Below are 27853 nucleotides of genomic sequence, written 5' to 3' on the forward strand. Positions count from 1 at the left end.
TGCGACTCTCTGAGGAGGGTCCCAGCGCTGCCAGTTCGGGTGTTCCCTGCCGGTTCGCCGCTTCAGGGCGCCGAGGTGTCAGCGTCCCCGTGCAATCCTCCGAGGAGGGTTGTAGAACGGTCGGTTCGGTTGTTCCCTGCCGGTTCGCCGCTTCAGGGCACCGAAATGATTGTTCAAGCAAATCCAGAGGCCAGTCTCGAGAGCGTGGAAACTTCTGCCAAATATTTCTCTATGGGACCTGCACATAATGGAAAAGGGTTACAGCGGTTCTCGTCCGCCCAGATTTCAGGGGGTCCTCCCTACGGTAGTGAACTCACAGCAGGCTCTGGTTATGGAGCAGGAAGTGCTTACACTTAAACAGATTGTATCACAGATTCAGTCCGAGGACTGGTTTGTCACAATAGACTTGAAGGACGCGTACTTCCAAGTATCTATTCATCACAGGAAGTTCCTGAGGTTCGCTTTAAAAATTGGGCGAAGCATACCAGTATCGGGTTCTTCCATTTGGCCTAGGTTTATCACCCCGCACCTTTACAAAATGCGTGGATGCAGCTCTGGCTCCTTTGAGATTCCAGGGCATTCGCGTATTGTATTATATCGACGATTGGTTGATCCTAGCTCAATTTGAGCATATGGCAGTTCGGCATCGAGATGTCGTTCTGTCTCATTTAAAGATGTTGGGGTTGCCACTCAACGCCAGAAGAGTGTGATCCTCCCAGCTCAGAGGACCACTTTTCTAGGTGTAATATGGGTTTATCTAGGCCAGTCACTCACTGTGAAACAGTTTCAGACTGTGGGTCTCATGTCAGCTGCGTTCAACGTAATTACTTTTGGCCTTCTGTACATGAGACCCCTGCAGTGGTGGCTCAGGACCAAGGGGTTTTCTCCGAGGGGAAATCCGTTTTCACATGATCAAGGTCACGCGGCTATGCCTACGTGCCTCGGTCATGTGGAAGAACCTTGGTTCCTCGCCCAGGCCCAGTGTTGGGGGTTTCTTGTCGACGCATTATGCTATCGACGGATGCTTCCCTCACAAGTCGGAAGTGATCATGAGTGGTCGCTCGGCGGAGGGTCCGGACAACACACTGACGATCTCGTAAATCAGAGCAGATATCCTGTTGAGGCAGGGGCTGAGGCCCGGGGAATGGAGACTTCACCCCGTGGTGGTGGAGCTCCTACTGGAAATCTTTGGTCAAGCTCAGGTCGATCTTTTCGCTATGGTTTTCCCTCACATATCCAGCTCCTCTCGGACTGGACGCTATGGTGCAGGTGTGGCCGAGGCTGCACCTGTACACATTCCCCCCGTTATCAATGCTCCCGGGAGTTCTGCTGGGGTGCGACTCTCTGAGGAGGGTCGCAGCGCTGCAACTTCGGTTGTTCCCTGCCGGTTCGCCGCTTCAGGGCGCCGAGGTGTCAGCGTCCCTGTGCAATCCTCTGAGGAGGGTTGTAGAACGGTCAGTTCGGTTGTTCCCTGCCGGTTCGCCGCTTCGGGGCACCGAAATGATTGTTCAATCAAATCCAGAGGCCAGTCTCGAGAGACTGGTTCCCTCATCGGAATTTCTGGCAGCGTCGAAACTTCTGCCAAATATTTCTCTATGGGTCCTGCACATAATAGAAAAGGGTTAAACGGAGTTGTGGAAATGGTGGGCTTGGCCTCTGAGGGGGCCCAGCTCATAGAATCCGGTCTCTCGACTGAGGTCGTTGAGACCGTCCTTCAATCCAGAGCTCCTTCCACGAGAAAACTATGTACATTGAAATGGAAACTGTTCTCTACATGGCGTGGAGAACGTTTTTTAAATCTTGTTAACTGCCCGGTTGGTACAGTTCTCGATTTCCTCAAGACCGTTTCTCTGCTGGATTATCTGCCTCCACCTTAAAGGTGTTCGTAGCGGCTATATCTGCTTATCACCCCTCTCGGGGCTTCTTCTCTTGGGAGAGATCCTCTTATTATTTGTTTTCTCCGTGGTACATTGAGGCTCAGGCCTGCACTGCAATCTAGAGCACCGGCTTGGGATTTGGCCATTGTACTTGAGGGTCTGGCCTTGGCTCCCTTCGAGCCCATCGAGGAGGTTTCAGAAAAATTCCTCACTCTAAAGATTATATTTCTCCTTGCTATTTCGTCTATCAAGAGAATTGGTGATTTACATGCTCTGTCGGTTGCTCCTTCATGTCTGGAATTTGCACCTAGTATGGTGAAAGCATTCCTCTACCCTAGACCGGGTTATATTCCTAAGGTCCCACTAAATGTTGGGGGCCCAATAGTGCGGCAGGCCTTTTATCCTCCTCCCTTTAATACCCCAGATCAGGAACAGCTTAACCTGTTATGTCCAGTCCGGGCTTTAGATGCCTACATTCACAGAGCTTCTCTGTGGCGTAAATCTGAGCAATTATTTGTTTGTTTTGGGTCACTCAAGAGAGGATGCCCTGCATCTAAACAGGTGATGAGTAAATGGATAGTCGAGGCTATTCATTGGCTTATGAAGCGGCGGGACAGCCTTCACCTACGGCTGTACGGGCCCATTCTACTCGGAGTATGGCGGCCTCTATGGCCTTAATTTCGGGAGTTTCCCTTCTTGACGTGTGTAATGCGGCAGGATGGTCCTCTCCGCATACATTTGTCAGGTTTTATGACCTTGACCTCTCCACTCCTGGGGCGAGGTTGCTTGCTTCTTAGTGTGCGCAGGACTTCACACAGAACGGGCATTTGTCACTATGGCGTAGTGGGTATGGGGTTCCCATCGCGTCTCAAACGCAGCTCGAGTTCCCTTGAAAGGGAACGTCTCAGGTTACGTATGTAACCCTGGTTCCCTGATAGGGAACGAGACGCTGCGTTTGCCTGCAATACTTCCTGCATGCCCTGATCGACTTGCTTCAGGTTTTCCAGAAGCTGTCGCGGTCTGATTTCAGGGCTGCTATATAGTTTCCTGGTCTATGACGTCACCTATGTCGTAGTGGGCTTCCATTGGACTGATTTTACACGTGCTTCACGACGTAATCACGCAGAGCGTTCCCATCGCGTCTCAAACGCAGCGTCTCGTTCCCTATCAGGGAACCAGGGTTACATACGTAACCTGAGACGTTTCTCTGGCGCATAAGTCTATATCTTGCTGTGCTAATGGGTTTGATTCTTAAGGAATGGATGAACTGATCAAATATGCCTTTTTGCAGTTTGAGAAGAAAAGAGAAAATATTGTAAGGCATTACAAAATAAGCTACATTTAATAACCTTAATGTTAAATACATTATTTCTGAATGTTCTCTGAACATTAAAAATGTCCAGTTTCAAAAGGGTTATTCTTGGTTATGCGAAAGTTGAAGGAACATTCTATTTGATCATTTTGCAAACATAATGGGAACGTTACTTTTGAATGTTCTCTGATTTACAACTAAATTGTTTATTAAATTTATTCCATGAATAATGTATATTAAGTATTTTTTTATAACATTGTTAAATACTATATAACTTTGAAGGAATGTTTTATTAATGTTACTAGAAGAGTATTTGTTCATATCTTTAAGTGAACCTCAACCTTGACAGAACGTTCCCTGTTTACTGGATAGATAGACAGACAGACAGACAGACACACTGACTGACTGACTGACTGACTGACTGATACAGTAGATAGATACACACACACATATGTATATCAAATGTATACCTTGAATGCAATGCAAGTCATTTTAGATAAAAGTATCTGTAAATGATTGTCATATAATAAGACTAAAATAAGACTGTACACTCATTCACATTGTTTTCTACTGTCATCCCTGTATCTTCGAATGGAACAATAATTGAACTTCTACAAAGCACCCCAAATCTGTACTTAAATTTAAAATGTCTCCTTGCTTATTTACCTTTCAATGAATTTGATCTGATTGTCCAGATCATGTGTCCATTGAGTCCATATGTGTCCTCTGGTTCTCTAAAGCCCTAATGCCAACCAGATGAGAAGACCATGTAAAGCAGCGAGTCTCACTGTAAACCTGCTCCAGAGGAGATTTTATGCCGTAGCAGCAATTTGTTATCCCGAAACCCATAGGTTGATTGACAGGGACTTTGTGGCATTCTGAATATAGTTCCTGTTTAGTTTGTTGGCAGTGCAAGTGAATCTGGTCACTTTATGGCTTATTCTGTATTCTAAACTGTCTCCTGAACAGCTATATCGACAAGAGTTTTAATTGCATGTTCAGATTTAGTCCAGTTAGTGTCTCAATAGTCTTTGGTGCATATTTAGATTGGGACCTAATACAGCAAAGAGAACCATTCTGCTAAACTCCATTCAAAAATAACATGGCTTATACAAGAAAGAATGGAGAGTGGGAGAGAGAAGGAGGGCAGGAGACAGAGAGGAGGAACTGGCAGTGTTGACCTCACGCAGACAGACTCCCAGTGTGAAAATGACCAACAAGCCTTTGAAATGGACCTCCATGTTTTGTTTTTCCCCTACAGCATATATTTGTTTTGTGTTTGGTTACACAAGCACAGTCAGGAATGCTAATACCCTAGATCTTTGATGTGTTTGAGTTTGCTGTCAGTGAATTGCTGAGTGCTGCATGTCTGAATGAAACACGAGTTGAAAACAGTGATAGTAAATACACTAGAGAGCAAAGATTATGACTTTATTTTTTCATTCATGTTTGACCGCCAGCGAGATATTATGGGATAAACACTGGGACCAAGAGGGGGCTTTGAAGCCATACCAGGACTTTGTCATAATAGACTGTAAGATTGTGTTCTGAACGTTCCAAAGAAAAAGATGAATGTGACAGTTGCTATTTTAATCATATACCACTTTGTACAAAGTGAAAGCGCCCTCTAGTGGTGCATGTGAACACTAGCTCAAGAATCAAGACTAACGTAAGATGTTTACAACATTGTACATAAGTACATAAATGGCCTAGTCATGGTTATGGGATGCAGGTTGTATTAACATTTTAGCCCTTGGGGATTTTAAACTGGGGTTTCATTATTTTAAAAATCAGGGATGAGACCAAAATCTGTCATTGAATATCTAAAGTGGTGCCAGCAAGACTGCTGGGAATTACCACAAAGGCTCAGGAGATGCTTAGATAAAGACTCCTCAGGATCCATTCCAAATTCCAGAGGAAATTAAGTGTCATGTCTTTCCTGCATGACTGTATGTGTGGAATTTATGTTGTATTTGTATGCATGTGCACTGGACAAGTTAAAATTGTTGAATCATGTCCACAGGTCAAAATGATTTAAAGGAAATTTCAGAGATGAATCTCAAGCAGCCTCTTGACTCTTTATTACAGAATAATCCTTCAGGATTTATAGTATACTTGTAGTCCATAGTACAGACAAGGTTTGACTGGCATCTGTAATGTGTGTCCCCCAGTGGTCCAAAGGATGGATAATGTAACAGAAGGTATGGAGGATTATGGAGGGAAAATCATGGCTGTAGAGACAGACCTCAAGAAACTTGGTAAGTAGACCTGAGATGTTGCCCTATAGATATCAAATAACTGGCAAAAATGTCCGTCCTATCTATACATTTTTTCACACATTCAATGATTTGACTACACATTTACTCTGATTAGCATGTTTTGAATATCTGAATTAAAATTTATTTAAATCAAATGTATTTTTTTTGTGGCATTACGTCAAAAACGATGATGGTAATACACTATCATAATGAAGAAAAAAGCCTCATCGGAATGAAATAGTTAAAAAAGTAACATAATATTTTATAGAATAAAACCTTAGGTAGTTTATTGTAATATAATATTATTATTATTTAACAATTCTGCTTCACTGCTTATAGTCATGTGGTGGGACCTCTTTATGTCAAGGCAAGGTTGGTACAGGTTGCATTATTTATTGTGTGATTTCTATGAATTTATAATTCATGATAAAACAATTGTCTTGAAAAATATATTTAAAAAATATATATGACTTTTTACTTGGTTAAAAGTCATTAAAATTAATCAAGAACAGCCATTAAACATTGTATTAAATTAATCATTAAATATTTATAATGGACACACTTATTCGTCATTGGCTCAGCTGCTCTGAATCCATTTTTTTATTTTCACTTCTTAATTTGATGTGCAGATTATCAAACGGGAGAGAAGTCAGAGAACGCCACCAGTGAACTCCTCTCATTTAAGTTGGAAATCCAGACTTTGCAGAAGCAGCTCAGCGACGTTGCCACGAAGGCTTCTAGCAACAGAGCTGTTCTCGATGAGCTACAGCTAGCCGGCGAGGACATACAAAGCGGACACCTCTCACTCCGAGATCTGCTGGAGAGCAACGCCAACGTCATCAGCAAAGTAAACCGCACCTTAAACTTATACAGCGGTCTGATTGACAGACTAAAGACTGACACTGTGCAGCTTCAGACGAATCTTCAGGTGCAGACAGATGAACAGGGACGAAACACTCACAGCATCAGCACTCTGAACTTCACCCAGACCCAGCAGAGGAGCCTCCTCAGCTCCCTCCAGAGGTCAGTGGAGGACACTAGCCAAGCTGTCCAGAAGCTTAAGAATGACTATCAGAGCCTTCAGCAGGTGGCTAGGCAGACCAAAGCGGATGCCGACTGGCTGAGGGAGAGGGTGCAGAACCTGCAGGCCTTAGCTGCTAATAATTCTGCACTGACTCGCTCTAACAGTGACTCTCTGGAGGACATGACCTCTCAGCTGAACTCGCTTTCAGAGCAGGTGCAGAACGCCTCGGCCATCACCGAAGGCCATGACCAGAGCCTGCGTGAGCTCATGGACCAGCAGCGAGACCACGACAATGCCACTTCCATGAAGTTTGATGCACTAGAGGCACGTCTTGACCGCAACGAGGGGGAAATGGACCGCATTACAGGGAATGTTAGCTTCGCCACGCAGTTGCTCGGAGCGATCAGCATGGACCTGAATGGCCTGCGGACCTGCGCCGAAACAGTGACCCAGCACTCGGACGTCCTGCTGGGGCTTAACAACAGTGTGGCAGAAACTAAGGCAGACAGCACAGAGCTCAAAGCCCAGCAGGAGGAACTCGCTGCCAGGCTCGACAAAGAGGTCAGCAGCCTCTCTATAGTCATGGAGGAGATGAAACTGGTCGACAGCAAACACTCGCAGCTCATCACAAACTTCACTATCCTTCAGGGTAAGAGCCGTGGCTATCAAATAATGACTATTTAAAACAATTCTGTTTTGTTATACACAATTGAATAACTCCTTTTTATATTTTATTATTATTATTATTATTATTATTATTATTATTATTACACAAAATATTACAGCTGGGGTCGGCAACCTGTTTGCCAACATTGGCTTGGGGGGGTGGGGGGGTAATCATTGGCACATGACAATAGCTAAAGAGGTGTATGTATTAAATTTAAATCCCTCAAACTTGCATACGGACGTAAATTTCGAGGTAATCTTTCCTCATATTCACATTGCCTGTTTTATTAAGTTAGGAGGATCTATAAATACTATTAAACAGTGAGATTATAACACACTTTAGCGCGCAGACCCGACAAAACATTTATGTGACTGGAGATGCACACTTCTGTGATTACCTCTCCGCGTGCCATAAGTTGTTGACTGCTTTACAGCATTTTTCAAATACATTGTCATGTTGAAGAATTAAATTGCTGAAACAGCTAAATTGTTTTTGTAAACAAACGAAAAAGCAAGCACTAAAATGATACAATATAAAATTATTTACTAAAATAAATGACTAAATATCACTAAATATTCAAAACAAAAGCTTCTTGTAGTACACATTTTGAGGAGCTACAGATTTGATTTGATTTGAGGTGATTAAGGCTGGCTAATTAATGGTGTAATAATAAATCTGAATTCAGAAAACAGGATCATTTTAGCCCGAATTTTCACTCGACAGATTTTGCGAAATCGCAGACAAATGCCTGATATCAGAGGCAATGGCCTGATATATATTTGAACCTGTCTGCGATTCAAAATCCTGCAGTCTGAAATTTGTTCTGACTGAAAATTACATCAGTGTTTTCAAGATACAAGGCAGTGGGAAGTTCGGGGAGGAGTTATAGACCAAAATATCAACAAGAATATCAGCTTTACAACTATATCAAAAAGAAACAAAGCACAAACATTTGCTAGACCAGCTGCAACAGCTGTTGGTTTGGGTTTTGGTTTGTTTTTGTTTTCATGTCTTTTAATTTGTAATTTTGCCTTACACAAGTTTCCTGCCTCCTTTTTGTCATGTGATTCCCTGTTCCCCTCATATGATCCTGTCATGTGCTTTCCTGGTTCATGTGTCTTGTTCTGATTGGTTCCCTTGTCTACGTGCCATGTTCTCTTTGGATCCTTGTTGATTGTTCACAGGTGTGTCTTGTTAAGTTATTTGTCTTTGTGTATAATTAGCCCTCATGTTTCTATTGTCTCTTGTTGAGTATTGTTCCCTGTATTGCTGTTGGTGAGTTAATGTTTATTAAATGCAAAAAAAAGCATTTTGTGCTTTTAGACAATCAAGTTGAAGATACTTTTTTTTATTTTTTATTAATTTCAGGCCCTCCTGGTCCAAGAGGTCCTCGGGGAGACAAAGGGTCCCAGGGACTGCCTGGCAAAGCTGGCCAGAAAGGTGAAAGTGGTGAAAAAGGAGGACCTGGTATTGCTGGGCCTAAAGGAGAAAGGGGTCCAACAGGGCCTCCTGGTGTGCCAGGGTTAAAAGGGCTACCTGGTTCAAGAGGAAGCCCTGGGTCAAAGGGTTCACGAGGATCAGGGGGCAGGGCAGGGCCTTCAGGAGAGAAAGGTGACCCCGGTATACCTGGTCTGCCTGGAAGAGATGGTCAGCCAGGTCCTTCTGGGCCACAGGGGCCCCAGGGACTCAGAGGGCCAGCTGGGCCTGCAGGACTGGAAGGCGCCCGTGGGCCCGTTGGTCCCATTGGCCCACCTGGACCTCCTGGATTACCAGGACTTCCTGCACCAGTAGTTGTGCACCCGGTAGATCCACAAGGCTTTGTCAACCGCCAGGTAGCACCGCCCCCAACAAGTACACCAGGTACAAGCTTTTCTTATGTTCTCTTTCACTGTTTACAGTTTATACAGAATAAATAATTCCGATTTTATGTAATGTGGATAGTTTTGATATAAAATAAGGATCTCAAAATATTTGGCATTTGTAAATAAAAGTGCCCCTATTGTGCTTTTTTTTAAATATTACCTTTAATTGTGTAATATAGCTTTTACTAAATGTAAAAGTCTGGAAAGTTTTAAAGATCAAAGTGCACGACAAATTTAGTTATTGTCTCCTAAAAGAAAGAATCGAATCTGAACTGCTGAAACGAGTTGTCAGCAATTCAAGTCTCACTTCCTCTTGAAAACCTACATAACAATGTAACATATTTGCATAATGCCAGCCTATGGTCTTCATTGGCTGTTTTATTGACTGCTCTACATTGACCCGCCCTCAAATACTGTAGCTGAAGCCTGGAAGAGTTTGGTTCGCGTTGTCGACATATTGAGAAGATGCTGTTTTCAACGCTGCAAATCCTTTTTGCAACTTTGCATCCTTCAAAAGGATGAGGACTCATGCTGGTATTGATACAGTAAAACCTTCTACAGTCTATGGGTAAAACCGACTCAATTGTTACTGTGTTTCAAGCGCTGAGGAAGCTTCCAGTGCTGAAATTCAGGTATGGTAATAGCCATTTCGTTTCCAACATGCGCTATAAGCGGTAGACCAATCACAACAGACTGGGCCATCTGACCAATCAGAGCAGAGTAGGCTCTTAGAAAGGAGGGGTTTAGAGAGACTGGATCCTTGATCGAACCGTTTCAGGCACTGTGAGAAAGAGGTGATTTGCATTGTATATTATGAGAAAATTAAAATGTTTTCCGACCTTGGATGCATGTAAATCTAATGTTCCCAAATTTGGAACCTTTAAAATGGCAAAATTGGGGCACTTTAAAAGTTGTCAATTCCACAAACCACACTTTAGTATGTAACTGTTACTTTTTTTAAAAGTTTTTGTCAGTACAAAAACATTTAAAACTAAAGATGCATTGCACATAGAGATTATAGCACATGTTATACTGATGCACTTGAACTTGAGGACTTGAATTATACAGTACATAACCAGTCTGTATTTCTCGTAAGTGCTACTTTTTAGGGGACAATATTTCTTATGTATTGTTTTTTTCTTCTTTTATCTAAGGGTGCCCACCTCAGTGGAAGGGCTTCAGAGACAAATGTTACTACTTCTCAGCTCCACCAGAAATTCTGAACTTTAATGAAACGAAGGAAAGTTGCAACAACAAGAGTTCATCTATGCTGATTATCAATGATGAAGATGAGCAGGTAAATCTTGGAAACTATTCTTGAATATGTAATACGTAGTAATTAAACAGCATTATCTATATTACTCTTGAGTTTTAGACCTAATATCACTCTATAATTTTGTGTTACACAATGCACTCTTTATTATCTATCACAGCTATGGATAAAGAGGCAGATTTCTGGAAAGGGCTACTTTTGGCTAGGCCTCACAGACACTGTAGAGGAAAACATCTGGAGATGGGTGGATGGGAGCCTGCCCAACTATACGTGAGTAGATAACAATGCATGAAATAAAATGCCCATGAACTATTATTGTTACTCCACTGCATATAAGTGTACATACATAATTCATAATGTAATGTGTATCCAGTGAGGATCCACAGTAATATAGAGGGGAGATTACAGTGTTAGGAGATATTCCCCATTAGTCACGTATGATTTTAATTGAAAGGAAATGGAAACGTGGGCAGCCTGATAACTGGAGCCATGGTCATGAAGCAGGGGAAGACTGTGCAGGTTTAATACACGAGGGCAGTTGGAACGACTTTTTCTGCACAGAACGCATTGGTTTAATTTGTGAACGAACTAATGAATGTAAGTTCCGATTCTTGTTTCTTGCATATATATTTCTAGCTCCTTTTTATTGAAATGTTATCTGCCGGGTGTGCTTGAGTTCCTATAATTCATTGAGGTATTTCCTCCATTATTCACAGCCAAAGTTCCAGTTTTATAGCATCTGTTCTGAATGAACGGAGAGTATTGGGTATGACAATCACAGAGACAGTTCAGAAGACTTCTGTCACAGTATCCTCTCACAAAGCACGAACGTTCACTTTGCCCAGTGAGCAGCCTACAGGATGGAAACAAATGTAAATGTCATTGACAATCACGAGCAAGTCAAGACTGCAAACTATTTTAAAAACACTGATCACCCAGTCATGTTAATGTTTAGATAATTGAAAAAGCTGTAATGTATTGTAATCATATGATTGTAAATACCTGTTTTACCTGTGTCATTAACAAAGCTGATGCCAGATTACTCCAGTGCAATACAATGAAGCTTTGTAGCTGCTTTAATTAAAATAAAGCTTTGAACAGCCAACCATAAAGCTACAAATTAATGTTGTAAGAACTATAATCCAAAATTTGTTCACACCAGAGTTTTACTTAAGTCTTGGACATCATTGATGTGATTTTGTGAATAAATCTTTAACGCTTCAAATATTTTATTATGCAGTAGCTATGTATAAAATAGTTGTGTATTTGAATACAGGTATGTAATCATCATGAAAGACCATTAATTTTTATCTGAAATAAAATATAGTTGGTATTTTTCAAAAAGCTCTGTTGACATTTTTATTATCCTTATTATTTATGCCTGAATGTGAAATATATCAATCTCCTGTATTGCCTTTTCTGCCTGCGTGTGTGTGTATATAGTTTTTATTGTGTTGGAGATTGGTGGCCAATCTTCAATGATTTTACATTCCATCAGTAGAGCACAACAAATAAGAGGACAGGATTTGGTGCAGTCATCTTGCTGGCTCGTCTGTGATCAGGAACGCCAAGTATTTGTGGTGTATCGCTAGCTATGTTATCCAGGGTAAGGTTGGCATACCACCATGTAGAACAAACCACATCCAACAGGAGTAACTGTCGACGTAAGTGGAAGCTGTCTGAAAGGGATGTCCAGCTACTAACCCAGATTGTATCCAAAAAACATAAAACCACAGCTGTCCAACTCACTGCAGAATTAAATGCACATCTCGACTCTCCCGTTTCAACTGTTTGTCGGCAGCTCCACAGAGTCAATATTAATGGTCGGGCTGATAATAGCCAAACCTTTGGTCACTTGTGCCAATGCCAAATGTGGTTTAAATGGTGCCAACAGTGCAAATCTTGGCCTGTGGACAATGTGGAACATGTATTCTCTGATGAGTCCACCTTTGCTGTCCCACATCACGGCATTCTCTACTGTGATTGATGGGCGCATCACTGCTAAAGACAACAGAATTATTTTGGAGGACCATGTGCACCTGATCGTTCTAATATTGTTCCCTCTAGGGAGTGCCATGTATCAGAATTATACACACAGCAAGACTTGCAACAGAATGGTTTAATTAACATAAAAGTGAAGTTGAACATGGCCTGCACAGTCAACAGATCTAAATCTTTAGTCAGACTATAACAGACTCTAAATATTAGAGTCAGAAAACGTTTTCCTCCACCACCAGCATCACATAATGACCTGGACACTGTTCTGTGCAGGACTTGTATCTGTCATTGCCAAGATGAATTGATTCTGTATTGGCCGCAAAAGGAGGCCCTACACCATACTAATAACTTCCCATACTGATAACAGAAAAGCCCATAAGACACAACGTGTGTGTGTGTGTGTGTGTGTGTGTGTGTGTGTGTGTGTGTGTGTGTGTGTGTGTGTGTGTGCGCGTGTGTGTGTTTGTGTGTGTGTGCGTGCGTGCGTGCGTGCGTGTGAAAAGTTCAGCCTTTTTAAAATATATTAAAATAGAAATTAATATTGAAATAATATTTCACAATATTGTATTTTGCATACATCTTTCTATAGTATTTAAATGTAACATTTTTATGATAAAACATATTTATGTAAAATCCCCTTGTCTAAGGTATGTTTTTACTTGTTTACCAAAAAGCCATATAAAAAATATGATGATATTGTAACGTATGAATTATCCTAATTTCAAACCAACATATAAAGTCACTGTTGTTAGAGAAAACATGTAGCCTACCATTGTCCTTTTTACACCATCTAGTTACTGAGATAAAGCACTTGCTGTGACCACTTTCACGGTCTCCCCAATCACAAAAGTCACAAATTATGTTCAAGTTTCTAATAAGACAAACAAACAAAAAAATGTGTTTATTATCTCGTGACTGCTGCTGAGTCAGAGAGTCTACCATGTGATTAGGTCATATGGTTTATCAACTGTATTTCCATAACCTTCACTAATTCATCATTTACACAATCCGATTAGCATTACCGTTTCGAATAACATACATGTCGTACAGTACAGTAACGTTACATCCAACCCCGCTCATATTTATTTGGATATGCCAAACTGCTTGTCTGTGTAGTATGTGCAGTGCACACTCCAGCGACACCTCTATTACCCAGAATGCACTGCTACAGGATTGCGAGTGCGAGACTGAGTAAGAGACTGAGGAGGGGATCCCATCAGCATCACTGACTGTAGTTACTATTTTATTATGTTTATTAATTCACGTTTAACCAGGTGCTGACAGGGAGACGATCAAGAAGAGGACCGAGCTTAGATTTCGTTGTGTGTATATCTCGGCCATGCCTCTCTTCACGTCAAATCCCTTTGATCAAGATGTTGGTAAGTTTGTCATGCAGTTAGCAGGCGAGCTAACGGGACCTCATCTCTGTCTATTGTTGTTCATGGCAACCCACCGGCTTTCTGTTTCCTTACGAGTTCACTTTAATATTTGTGTTTTTTTCGCAATGGCATTCCGGTGATTAAATACTTCCCACCAGTGGTTCCTTGACACAAATAACCTGGGCATTAATGACAACAGTCTCACAGCTAACGTTAACGTAGACATGTTATTAGCCTGATGGCTAATCAAGTTTGTAGCTGAAGAAGCTATGATTGTTAGCGAGCAGATCTAACGTTAATCGTCTCTGTTTGGATGGCACTGACAGCGCACAATTTAGCAGCTAGTAAAAACAGGTGCTTTGCTGTTTACTTCAGATGATTTGTGCCATCTCACTCTTAATGGTTTAATTCAGCCCCGACTGACTCGAGCTAACGGTACGGTGACGCTGCAAATGCCCCTTCTGCACCTCTTAAATGTTATAATCCGTGTTTGTTTTGTTAAATGATGCTGTTCCTACTGCATGAATGTATCCTCTATAATAGGCTTTTAGTAAGATTTCAGTGTTGTATTGTGTATATTATCAATGTATTATGAGCCTGTTGATGATAGTTAAGCTTGGACCATCATTAAAGCCAGAATGTGTTGATGTAATATAAACGCGTTTATATTTAGTTCATGCACTTGTAGGTTAGTTAATATAAGCACATATGAGTTTATCAAACATTGCAGATAAAATCATGGTGATGTGGACAATGGCATATTTTGGCAGTGGGGAGTCATGTGGATAACTATTGTTCTGGTGCTGCAGATGTTATTGGCTGTTTGGTGGTAAACGAGTGTATTAAATAGAATTAATATCCTGGTCGGTTTTGTTTATTGTGAGTGTTTTGTAGTGGTAAGTTATCTCTGTACCAAATCGCAGATACTGACCATGGCAGGTTTTGTGTAAGTTAGCCTCTGTCCTCTTTTTGACACCTTGCTAGATTGATCAACAGAATCTCACAACAAATGTAGGTCACTGGTTAACCTTTTGCTTTTTGTAAGTGTAATAAATGAACCTTTATTTTATTAAGGGGAATGTTTGCTCCCTGCTGGAATTGATTTACATGGGACTTTTTTGATTTACAACGGTAATTATGGCTGTTAATTATAAAATCAAATCCACATCAAATACAAAAGTTGCTGTAAATAATTATTTGTAACAACATATAACAATTAACATGGAGATGTTTGAAAGCCGCCTTCTTAAATGTCATGTGAATATATACAGATATCTGACATAAACTACCATTCAAAAGTTCAGTCTGTCGGTAAGATTTTTTTTAGAAGGAAATTAAGCTAATACTTTTATGCAGCAAGGATGTATTAGCCTAAATTGACATTTTAATAGGCCTAAATAATTTTAAGAATGTTAAAAAGATTTGTTTTAAATAAATGCTGTTCTATTGAATTGTATTTTTTTTTTTACAAAAATAAGCAACAGAAATATTTTCAACATTGATAATAATAATAAGAAATGTTTCTTGAGCACCAGATAAGAGAATGATTTCTGAAGGATCATGTAACACTGAAGAATAGAGTAATGATGCTGAAAATGTAGCTTTAAGTAAATAAATAAATAAATATTTCAAATAAATGCAGCCTTTAGCATAAGTGACTTTCAAAAACATAAAAAAAATCTTACACACCCCAGTTTTTTCAAAAGTACTGTATACTTACAGATATAATAATAAAACTTATAACATGATAATATAATTCATAAAAGGGTGGTTTATCCCTTTCAGTTGCATTTTTGTCCTAAAAACTAGTTCATTTCTTACTCTGGTTTCTGTACTGAGGTGTAAAACCTGGATAAACTCACGCTGAGTCATTTTTCATTCTTCGCTTAGGAGTAAAAAGAAGGGAAGGCAAGTAACTGCAAGTAACAGTTCCTCTCAGTAACAGAATAAACAGGAAAACGAATATGACAGCGATGATAAAACAGCAGTAAGCAGCATCTGATCATAGCGATGTGATATAAACTGCTTGCTTTAAAACGGTATCAAACATGAAGAACAGTGTCAGTGTCTCTTTCAATTAGAATTACAACTTCACTTTTTACAATAAAGCAGCTCTCCAGTGTGTTCATGTTTTTACTCGTGGAAGTCTCACATTGACAAATTGAACAGAAGAAATGAACTGAAGAAGATTTCCACGTCAAAGAAGGCGGAGCCTCCTCGCACACCTAACCATTACGTAATCGCCACGGACCAATGATAGTTCGAAGGGGTTTACTTTTCCGGAAAGTTCACATTGGCTAGCTGTTTCAAATGCCCGAAACACACACAAAACAAACTTCGTCTTTGCCTGATTACGTTCGACAGGACGTCATCAGTTCTTCGATTTTGCTTGAACAACCTGGGGCCTTTTACAGATAGATGCACTTTTATTCAGTGTGAATATGTATATAAATGTTATGCTGATTAATCTGTGGAATCACAGGAAACCTTTGTCAATATGAGGGATAAATATTCGATTAACTATTGTTTTGCAGAGAAAGCAACAAGTGAGATGAACACAGCTGAGGACTGGGGCCTCATTCTGGACATTTGTGACAAGATAGGACAGTCTCGCACTGGGTTAGTGTACAAGCGTTCAGAATGATTTTGAGAGTGTCTTTTAGATGAATGGGTGTTTAACAGGTTAAATGTTATTGCTCTTCTTCTGAAGGCCTAAAGAATGCCTGCGATCTATAATGAGGAGAGTGAATCACAAGGATCCCCATGTTGCCATGCAAGCGTTGACGGTAAGGCAAACAATTATTAATGCTTTCTAGTGCATGCGCAGGAAGCATGGTTCCATCTCAAGTATGCAAACATCAGAGGCCATTAATGAACTGTTGAGATTGAAATAAGTGTTTTCTCTTCCATAGCTACTTGGTGCATGTGTGTCAAACTGTGGAAAAATATTCCATCTAGAGGTCTGCTCCAGGGAATTTGCTAGTGAAGTTAGCAACGTGCTAAATAAGGTACGTACTTTTGTGTGTAGAACTACTATGCTTCATTGTTTTGTCCAGCAGCGTAAGACTGATGCTTTGACCTTTCTTCTCAAGGGCCACCCAAAAGTGTGTGAGAAGCTGAAGGCTCTCATGGTGGAATGGGCTGAGGATTTCCGTAATGACCCTCAGCTTAGCCTCATATCGGCCATGATCAAGAACCTCAGAGAACAGGGCGTCATCTTCCCTGCGGTGGGCTCTCAGGTGAGCGGCTCTACCAGGATCTGCCAGTTCACTGGATTCTGTGAAATGCTGTAGTTACTTGTTATACAAGTATGTAGGGAATTGAATGTGTGTCAGGACAGGAGGGCAGTTTCAGTTTAAAGGGCAAATCTGAATCTTCAGCACAAAAAAAAGCATGCTTAACCTGATATTAAAGGAATTACCGTTCAAAGGTTTTGGGTCAGTAAGATTTATTTATTTTTATTATTGAAAGAAAATAATACCTTTATTCAGCAAAGATGCATTAAATTATTGAAAGTGACAGAAAAGACATTTATGATGTTACAAAAATTTCTATCTCAAATAAATGCTGTCCTTTTAATCTTTTATGTTATTCAAAGAATCCTGGAATTTTTTAAAATAATTTTCCACAAAAATGTTAATCAGTACAACTGTTTTCAACATTGACAATAATAAGAGATGTTTCTTGATCAGGAAATCAGCATATTAGAATGATTTTATCCTGCTGGAAAAAAAGTCAGTGCTTTCACTATTCCTTAATCCGTCCTTGTTTTAGCTTTTACTATTCTTAATCTGAACAATGTCTGAAACTTTGTATTAGTAGCAGTTCTCCTCTTTATTGCCTGTGTTTAATGAATAAATGTAAATTTCTGAAGGATCATGTGACACTCTGAAGACTCGAGTGCTGGCTGCTAAAATAAATCTGCTTTGTCATCACAGGAAAAAATTAGACTAAAATATAATCAAATAGAAAATAATTTTAATTTGTAATAATATTTAAAAAAAAAAAAATTTCACTGTAAACAAACAGTGTTATGCGCTTTTCAGGTTTTAGACGTTACATAAAATTATGCTGAACTATTAAGTCTCAGTTCAAATGGAATAACAACAAAAAAAAACGAAAAACTTGTTGGAAATTTGTAACCTTGTGTTCTGTAGTGACAGACTTTGTGTGAATTAGTATTTAGATTTAAAACGAGAAAATATGTGCATGATTAATGTTTAACTCTTTCCCTGCCAGTGTTTTTGAAAAACGTTGCCATGCCACTGCTAGCATTTGAGTTTCATGGCCCCCAGCATATTTTGTTGTATGAATATTTGAATATGCAATATGAATATATCAAAAGAAAGAACAGACCCTTTGCTTTTAAACAAAGAAAAATATGTGCTTTATATCAACACTTGATAACACAATATTTTGAGCAAAAAGCTGAGAAAATCGCATTTTTGTCAAATACTACATCCGGATCGGATTCAGAACGATGATCAAAACATAGATGGAGTAGATTGAGTCCATCAACACCCCCAAAGCTTCACAGTCCTAGAGCTCGTTGGGTCAACATTTCATTCAGTAACGTTAAGCAGTTTTGAATTATATGCTGTTTAATGTTGATGTCCGCATTATTTTACATATTTAAATAACATGATATCGCTTGTTTCTGTTTTGATCGGATTGTTTACTCTTTAAGAAGATGCCTAATAGCGCCCCCTACCGTATAACAGTGAAAACACAGAAATTTGGAAATGTCCACCAATCGCAGGAAATGTTGTGTTACAAATGACTGAAATTTCCGTCAATGGCAGAGAGAGTGTTTAGTAATGAGATGTTTAACTTTATTTGTTCAGGCAGCAGAACAAGCTAAAGCCAGTCCTGCATTGGTAGCTAAAGACCCTGCAACATCAACAAACAAGAAGGAAGAAGAAGACCTTGCTAAAGGTTGGCTCCAATCTGTAATGCTAAAGTCAGCAATGAATTTCCTTGAAGAAAGAGAGGTAATCTCTCTGTCTGTGTCTCTCTTTCTCAGCGATCGAACTGTCTCTAAAGGACCAGCGGCAGCAGCCTCAGGTCTCTCTGTCTGGCCTCTACCCGAGCACCAGCAGCCTCCTCACCTCTCACAAGACTGAAGGCAGAAAGGTCAGGGCCATCTATGACTTTGAGGCAGCCGAGGACAATGAGCTTACCTTTAAATCAGGCGAGATCATCACCATCATGGATGACAGGTGAGTCTGGTTCTGTTCATTGATGGTCACAATGGTTCAGGCTGTGTTTGAAATCATTCCCTTTAGCCCTGTTTGAATGGGACTAGGTTTTTATATGGGTAAAAATTCGCATTTCACAGACCTCATTTCAATCCTGTTCAAATCTGCCATTTCTGTGGGGGGTTTTTTCACACAACATCAGTAAAATGTCCAGGGTTAACAGTGATGTTAGCCTGTCCAAATCTACGTATCAAATCACAGATGTTGGGTGATTAGAAAACTAGTCCCGTCCGAATAGGGCTTTTGTATTTTTCACTGGTAATTTGTTCATTCAGCGTTCTGTAGAGATGGAGTGAATGATTCTAAACACAGCCAATGAGTTGTTGTTTTTAAATGAAACTTGGTGGGAGGTGGCTTAAGCATCTCTTCTCTATCACAGTGACCCTAACTGGTGGAAGGGCGAGACGTACCAGGGTGTTGGGCTTTTTCCATCCAACTTCGTGACAGCAGACCTGACAGCAGAGCCTGAGATGAGTGAGTAAAGCTGTCACATCTACTCTTTTACAGTCCTTCAAATGTGAACACAATATTTCACAATATTTACCAATAGTTTTTTTTACTCTCATTCAAGTTTTTTTTCTTTCAGCAAGAATACATTACATTGATCAAGATTTCTATTTCAAATAAATGCTGTTCTTTCTATTCTAAGAATTCTATTCTTTCTAAGAATCCTGACAAACAAAACATATTAAGCTGCAAAACTGTTTTAAGTATAGATATAAGTACGAAATATTTATTGTGTTTCTTCAAATAAATACAGTCTCGGTGAGCATAAGAGTCCTAGTGAAAAAAAATCTAAAAAAATGTACCAACCCAAAACTTTTGAACAATAGTGTATCATTCAGTATTCCAATACAATGAAAAAGAGAACTACAGTGGGTTCCAAAGGGTAGAGACCACTAGGGATACTATCATAATTATCTATTTTCTTATAATTGTCATTACTTTGTATATGGCTTTTGCTTTATTGGCAGCAGCATTCGAGCTTCATGAACTCTACAAATTTGTGTAAAATCGGATGATCATGTTCTCCCGCATGATTTGAGAATGATCAAAAGAGCATCTTGAGCTCCACTGGAAGAACATCTGACTATCTATACAATGGAGTTCACATGATCAGTGTCACAAACTGCTGGTTTTGAGGACCTAGAAATAGTGCAGAATCTTTTTTTTTATTTTAAAATGTTTCTTTCCAGATTTAAATTAGATTTTTTTTAATTGAAATTAAAATATGCCCAATGGAAACGTCAATAACGGACATGCCCAAAATGTAAATGTCAACTCCCATATATTGCAAAAAAGTTTTTACGCTAGCATGAGGTGGTTTTTCAGGCAATTCCAAAAAGGAATATTTCACAAAACTGCAATGGTAAGTTTTTTTTATTTTCTTTGAATTTACATGTCACCTAGCGTACGTAAAGTCGATCATTCTTAAAAGATGGCGCGGTATTTTTGGACAGAAGATGAGACTGTTATTTATTAAACTCATAAGAGACAAAATAATTACAGGAGTACTGGATTCTAAACAACAAAGAAATGCCACAATTTATCAAGACCTTGAAGCAGATAGTAATAATAATTTGTTACATTTATATAGCGCTTTTCTTGGTTCTTCTAAGTGCTTTACATGGAAGGGGGAATCTAGAAGATAGGAGGGAGAAACAACCAGAAACACCACATACATGGCTGGTCCTTGCCATTAATGCTTGGATAACACGCTTCCGTCTCCTTCATTTAAAAATAATTGCTAGTGCGGTGGCCGCGATATACGTAAACTAGGGGTGGGAATCGCAGGGTACCTCATAATACGATACATGGCTCACGATACCGATAATATCACGATACAGCAATTCTGCGATAATCAATGCCCATGAAAAGGTTAAGTGCACAAAACACAAAAAGTCTGTCTATAAAATTAAATTTAGCATTTTAAGTAAATAAAATGGACGAATCTACTGGTAGACGCATACTTTCAAACGCTTGTGTGTGTATGTATATGTGTAAGCGCTAGGCTTGGGTATCGAGTATCGTTTGGAACCGGGACTAGCTTTGCGATTTTCCCGTTATCGTTCAAAAGTTTAAATTTCGATTCCTAGTTTCGATTCACAGTCCGCCGACCGGAAGAAACCGCTGAACAGCAACAAAGAAGCGTCCACTGGAAATGTTGGCATAACCGAGCGAAGCAACTCGAGAGTCGTCAAATTTGCGCCTACCGTGCGCCTACCGCGTCTAGTTATACAGTTGAACAATTTGAATCCATTTGCGCATCAAGAGCGAAATTGACGCACGTAAAAAAGGAGTATTCGCGTCTATATAAACATAGACATTATAAACTGAAAAGCGGGCCTGTCCCCATTCGCGCCACAGGAATTTTTTACGCGCGTAACGCGTCTTTGCATTGAAATCACTCGTGCCAGACGCTCTATTCGCGTCTGGTGTGAACGCAGCATCAAACCAAGGCATGGATATGTTCCAAAAGTGCTCTCGACGCCGTTCGGAGCACAGGTTATTTCGCTGGTTGCTCTCTCCTCGCCAGATGACGAAGGTTTTACAAGTTGTTTCTTATTGTTTATTTGCTATTCTGCACTAGGTTAGCCCATCAGTGGGAGCACGGTAACATGTTTAAGTACCTGCAGCATCATACACTCATGTGTAAATGTGTTTTCATGAGGTTTTCAAAAATAAAGCTCTCTTGAGGAAAGTGTACCCCTGTGAAAATATATTAATAATTTATAATATTTATATTCAAGTTCATAGATTTTATATATATATATATTGTAGTTGAAAACAACCCTGTGAGAAATTCACAGTAAAGTTCATAAAAAGTAAAAAGTTCATAGAATTAAAATTGATGGAGAAGGTTAGACTATTTCCTTCAGAAAGATTGTTGGTTAGCTAGCTCTTTTAAAATATCCTAAACTTTTTTGACCCTGCCTCTTAAAAGAATCGGAATCGAGAATCGTTAGGAACCGGAATCGAAACAAGGAATCGAAATCGGAATCGTTCAAATTCAAACGATACCCAACCCTAGTAAGCGCTCAGTGAAGAGCGTGAAAGATGTCATCAATGGTATAAAAGCTGAAGTGCGTCCAGACTTTGAACTTAAATGGGGTTGGGGCATCTATTATTTTACTCACTGCTGTCCGCCATCCCATTAAAAACTAGTGATGTGCGCATCAACTAATTTGACAGTCGTTTAAACGGAAGTTTTGCAACCGACTAGACTAAAAGTAAAGACTTGTGAATGATCCATTTGAGCACTTAATCTATTAATCAAACAGTCAAATCCCATAATAAATGCTGCTAAACGCCCCACATTTGGCGAATAAAGCTCATTCTGATTCTGATTCTGAAGCGCAGTTATTTTTTATGCGATGGGCATTTGCTGGCTTCGGCTATCACAGTACATGTACTGAATATGGTTATGCATGGCTCTAGTGGAATTATCTCACTTTGAAATGGCACAGCTTACAAAAACGTTTCCGTTTTTATCCGAATTCAAAATACTCCCGCACCTGTCCTCGTTTGTCTTTTGAGCGGTGATTTTCTTTTTGCTCTCCGTGACTGACACAAAGAAAACGCATCTGAGGTAAAATAAAAAGATTAGCCCCTACCTCTTTAGGTATTATGATTATTAAGTGTTTTATTTTAATGTGCTATTTAAAATGTTTTTTTAATATAAATGTAACAAAGTTAAAGGTGCAGGGAAGAAGGGGGACGGCAGGTGCTTCATAGCCGACTGACGTTCATTAACACAAGCTAATATCCACTTGGTTTTTGGTTCTGGCTGCTTATTACATAACATTATTTCATCTTTATTATTTCTCTGTCCTTAGTGAAAACAGAGAAGAAGACTGTGCAGTTCAGTGAAGACGTCCAGGTAGAGACGATTGAACCGGAGCCAGAGCCTGTCTACATTGATGAGGTGAGGCTGCCTATATCTCACAGAAGTATCCTCATACACACTCCTCACAACCATAGACACATGAAATTGGACAGTGAAATGAATGATCCACTATTCACTATTTCCTTTCAAAGATGTCAGATACTCTTGTTGGAGAACTGTGTTCAGCTCTCATAGAAGTGTCATGCAGTCTGGTTTGAATGTCTTTGGAATGTTTTGCAGGAGAAAATGGACCAGCTGCTTCAGATGATCCAGAGTGCAGACCCAACAGACGACCAGTCGGACTCCTGTGAACTCCTGCAGTTGGAGGGTGAGTCTAAAACCATATCCGTATGCTCTTATTGAGTAAGTTGGATTGGTGTTGTAGCACATTGATTTGAAATTTGTTCCCCCCTTCCACAATCAGCTGCTTGCAACCAGATGGGTCCTCTCATTGATCAGAAGTTGGAGGACATTGACAGGTATTCCCATCTAAAAACGAATTTAAATAAAGAAGAACATCCATCCTTCCATATATCTAGCAAAGCGTATAAACAAACCTCCAATTATTTGTAAGAAATAAAATCCATTGAAACCAATGTGCACGTCATTCCCCATAGAGCTCACATGTAGGAAATGTGTCATGCTTTCAGAAAACACTCAGAGCTGTCCGACCTGAACGTGAAGGTCATGGAAGCACTGTCTCTCTATGCTAAGCTAATGAATGAAGACCCAGTATACACTATGTATGCTAAACTACAGAGCCAGCAGTACTACATGCAGCAGACCCCAAACGGTTCCCAGCAGGTGAGAATCTGTCAAATGATTAAAGTGTGTATATTATAAGTTTGATATGGTTTAATGCTAAATGTAATTTGTTATGATGGCTGTTTGTGGTTGATTGTTTTGGCATTGGTATATTAGAGAAAGTCTCTGTGTTTCATTTCCAGGTGTACTCTGGCCAGTCCACTGGAGGGCAGTATGCAATGGGTAGCACAGCAGTACCGGGATACAATGTTCCAATGGAGCAGCTCTCTGCAATGAACCAAACAGGAACACCAATGGCTGGGCAGCCTCCCAGGTAATCACAATTTATTATATTTCACAAATATAAACATTTTGAAATAATTTTGAAGTTATTAGTATAAAAAACATAAAAGGCTGTTCAATGCATTGTGCATTACACAATGCTTTACACGGTGTCGTGTAATTGGCCCCTAAGTTCCTAATGAATGATTTTTACATCGGAAATGCATCAATTAAAAACTTAATTAAAAAAGCTAAACTATGACTTTCTTCTAGAGCTGCTTTACAGCCAAAACAATCTTTGTTGCATAAAGTAAAGTTTCACTTACGTTTTTGCTAATTGTACCGTAAGGGCTAGAAACAATTTTTTTCCTCTGATTCCTTGGCAAAGACGATTTGATTGCACCATATGACATCATTTTCCATCATGAAAATGTTTATGCCATTTACAATTTTCAGAAAAAACTTTTTCGATCTCCTCCTAGGCCGTTGCTCCAATTTTCACGAAAGTTTAACCAGATCATCTTCAGACCAAATGAATTCCGACAAAATGTTATGGAATTCAAGTTGATTCGTCAAAACATTTTTGAAAAACGTGTGAACGAATTTGATGAATTGTAGCCAATATGAACATGAGGCTATATCTCAGTAACGCTTTAGCGTATTCTGATCAAACCTGGTTTCTATTACGACAACCATGATCTGAGATGTGAAACATGGTTCTTTTTGCTTATAACTTCTGAACAGTTTGGCAAAAAAAATCCCAAAACTGGTCTCTTTAGATTCAGTGCAGCATGCCGATTCGAAACAATACCCAATTTTTCCATATCGGCCATTTTGGGTGTTGGCCATTTTGAATTTCGACGCAAAATGTTATATTTTACTCACGCATTGGGGTATCGTCACGGAACTCGGTATGTGTCTTCGACACGCTGCTGCCGCGAGGATAGAAAGCTCTTGGCTGTTCTAGAAAGAACACTGATCCAATGCAGCAAAGATATTTAAAGGCTAAAGTCCCTAGTATATTGGCTATGTTGTATCCCCAATATCAGCAGTGACCGCCGTCTCCGATCGGCGCACAGGGATAAATATGAATAAGTAAATAGCCTATAATGCACATCGGCAAACCTGACCTTACCTGACTAGGCTACTGTAGCCTAAAATTTTATCATTTCGTTTTGAATTTTGTTTAAAAGTAGACATTTAGGCCTAGCCTACGCCGAGTTTCGTTTCATTTATGAGACAAGGTCCAGTTCACGCGCAAGAGACCGCACCGCACCTGCTATATTTGCTTCTTATTTATTAATTCCAGGCAATTAGTTAATGAAAAAATGATTAAAATTAAGGTACAATTTATACAAAACGAAATTTAATTTAAAGAAAGGCTTTCTACCAAACAAAACTTAATAAAGTGGTCAAAATCGTGTCTGACCCATCTTATGATCCTATCCTACTCATGCTGTTCACTTTTCATATAATCAACATAGATTAAATAAAAAATAACACTATATTATGTAAACATAAATATGGAGTATAATATTTGTAATTAAGACATGTTGCAAAAGGTGTTCATCTTTCATTTCCAATTTTCCAACATCATGTAGCCTATTCTCCTGAAAATGATGAATTCAATCAATGCGAATGTATCTGAGAATATTCTGAAATAAGGAAATCTATTCAGTGATTGGTGCATGCCAAATTACTGCTTGATGAAAATTTGACTTTTTCAAATTGTTCTAGTTTTTTTTCCGGATGTATGTGACAATATTTAACAAAGTCTGTCTTTTAAAAACGACTTCTGGTGCGTGAGCGAAAGTCTGTTTGGGGGGTGGAGGATGGGGGGGGTCTATAGTGGGTCTTTCAACCGCGGTTAGAAAAAATCCATACTGCCCCAGCCCTACTTCTTAAGACACTGTCTTAACATAATGGCTATGTTAATGCAACCGGTCCCTGGTCTTAATAGATTGCTTGGGTCATGCCAAGAAAGAACATAGATACCAATTTTGCCATAGTCGGCGGAAATTCCTGTCTGTCTGAAAAACAAAACAAAAAAATCTGTATCAATACATTGATGAAATTATTATTATATTTGTATAATTCTATAAAAGTCTGTTTTGTTTTTGTCACATACGTTTATCAGTGATGCCCATATGTACATGAGCCAGCCTCCAGTCTACAGCCCCTCTCCTGGCAGCCTGGCCCCAGCTGATGTTCAGTACTACCAGACCCAACCCGGAGCTCCAGCGACCATGACCCAGACCCATGGCTACAACGTGCCCTCCTCCCAAAACCACCCTGCTACTGCAGACAACCTACAGACCCCTTACCCTGAGAAAGCCCTCTTATAGGACCCCTAGAGACTCAACCTCTGTGGTTTCATACAGACACACACTTACAGTCATAAACAAAGAACATTCAGCTCACACACAAATATCTCTTAGATTTTCTTCTCCTTTTCTTTAAGACACACTACATACAAACACTGATTCTGATCATGACAGGATGTGCCGATTGTTGACTACTAACAGGTGGTGTTCTCACAGAGCGGTTCTGATTGATACTTTTTTTGGTCTCTTCTCTTTTATAAGAACATTTTGCTGAAGGTAATGAGAAACGCTAAGTTATACCATTTATTTGGCATTTTCATTTTAGTAATAATTAACTGGACATTTCTTACAGGAAAACACACAAAGCATGCTTGTGTTGTACCACCATTTCCGGTCCCTGATAGTCCAGCATTTGTCACAACAGGTCCTAAAGGGGAGGTTACGTCATCATTTTAATTTGTCATCACTATGTGTCTGTGTGTATGCGAGAGAGTGTTCAGGCCCACAGAAGTCATCTCGCATCTCTCCTCCAGAACCATATAGCGAAACACTGCCATTGTCTTTACAGTGGCCCATCACCCCAATGTCTTTAAGCTCACTTCTCAGTGTTAAAAACGATCCAATGTTTCTTTAGTGTATTTTATTTATATTTTGATTGTCGTTTGCTGTTTTAATTGACAGTACATTAATAGAAGGATGTAATATTCTGCCTGTGTGCGGATGTGTATATACAAGAGCTCACCTCTGTCTTTAGAGCGTAATGTTCAAAGCAGCTGCTGCTTCTGTAGAAAGGGCACATTGGAAGTTGAGGGGTAATGTTACTCCACATCATGCACTTTTAATTTACCTTTTTCATTACCCTCATTTCAGATGTGTCCATTTAAAACGTACATTTCCTAAACTCTCGAAGAACCCGAATGGCATTAACCCTGCACTCTAATCCTCCCCTTTTTTTCCACAACCGTTTCAAAACAGATGATAGAAGTACTCATGCAACTTGTCTTGGATTTTTGCAAACTTATCCCCTGGGAATGAATGATCTTGTGTAGATGCACTGTAGCGCGTTGAATGATTGATCTAACTTGGTAAGTCCTGGCGAGGGCTGAGACTGACACTAAAGAGAACAGATACTGTTCATTGGAATCTCCTACTCTAAACTAAGGCATGTACCCCAGATCTCGATGTAGCTACAGTGAGTTACTGATGTTTCATTGAGAACATTCTGGGAAATTGGGACCACGGGCCAGTTCTAATGTAACACCTTAGCATTTGCACATGGAGATGATAATCCTTACATCAACCTTATCCACAGGGAAAATGACTGTTTTTGGTGTATCAGTTCTATGTACGCAGTTGTTTGTATGTACTATTTTAATCATCTTAATTATTAGGATTCACAATAAAACTAGGCCAAATGTACAGCACATGTTGTGTCTCATGTTTGTGCCTCACTAGTGTGTTCTTTGCTCAGGCAGACAGTTGGTTTATTAGTGGCTTATTGGTTAAGGGGCTAGTTTATGACAGCAAGCCATTTCTTGCTATTAGTGTAGTTTAAGTAGTTTCACGTGAGCAACATAATTTACATTTGATGCTGTAAGTGTGCTAATTTAACAAGACAAAACAGTCTCTAACTATGATTGATTGTTTTTCAGATAAGTTACAAAAAAATGCTTTAGATGTTAGTTTTCATCGTTTAATAATACATTATT

At 39.7% G+C, this 27853-nt stretch overlaps 2 protein-coding genes across 2 annotated transcripts in view; both read left to right on the forward strand.

The window, feature by feature from the left end:
* Window positions 1–11617, forward strand: part of colec12 (collectin sub-family member 12) — a 40826-nt gene extending 29209 nt beyond the window's left edge. Inside the window, exons 4-10 of the mRNA XM_077230207.1 lie at window positions 5361–5447; window positions 6077–7120; window positions 8507–8998; window positions 10155–10297; window positions 10434–10543; window positions 10728–10870; window positions 10990–11617. Coding sequence (XP_077086322.1) covers window positions 5361–5447; window positions 6077–7120; window positions 8507–8998; window positions 10155–10297; window positions 10434–10543; window positions 10728–10870; window positions 10990–11009 — 2039 coding nt within the window. The 3' untranslated portion in view covers window positions 11010–11617. The remainder of the gene's footprint in view (window positions 1–5360; window positions 5448–6076; window positions 7121–8506; window positions 8999–10154; window positions 10298–10433; window positions 10544–10727; window positions 10871–10989) is intronic.
* Window positions 11618–13243: 1626 nt separating this feature from the next.
* stam (signal transducing adaptor molecule (SH3 domain and ITAM motif) 1) lies at window positions 13244–27568 on the forward strand. Its single transcript, XM_077230221.1, has 14 exons — window positions 13244–13650; window positions 16185–16269; window positions 16361–16436; window positions 16563–16658; window positions 16743–16889; window positions 18495–18585; window positions 18674–18869; window positions 19288–19382; window positions 22745–22833; window positions 23035–23122; window positions 23219–23273; window positions 23445–23598; window positions 23742–23872; window positions 25958–27568. Exons 1-14 carry the CDS (start codon window positions 13611–13613, stop codon window positions 26163–26165), a joined length of 1551 nt encoding a protein of 516 aa, XP_077086336.1. The 5' UTR covers window positions 13244–13610; the 3' UTR covers window positions 26166–27568.
* Window positions 27569–27853: the final 285 nt, after the last annotated feature.

Source organism: Siphateles boraxobius, unplaced genomic scaffold (assembly GCF_051911475.1).
Source record: "Siphateles boraxobius isolate OS27281-9 unplaced genomic scaffold, OSU_SipBor_1 1, whole genome shotgun sequence".
NCBI classification, from domain to species: domain Eukaryota; kingdom Metazoa; phylum Chordata; class Actinopteri; order Cypriniformes; family Leuciscidae; genus Siphateles; species Siphateles boraxobius.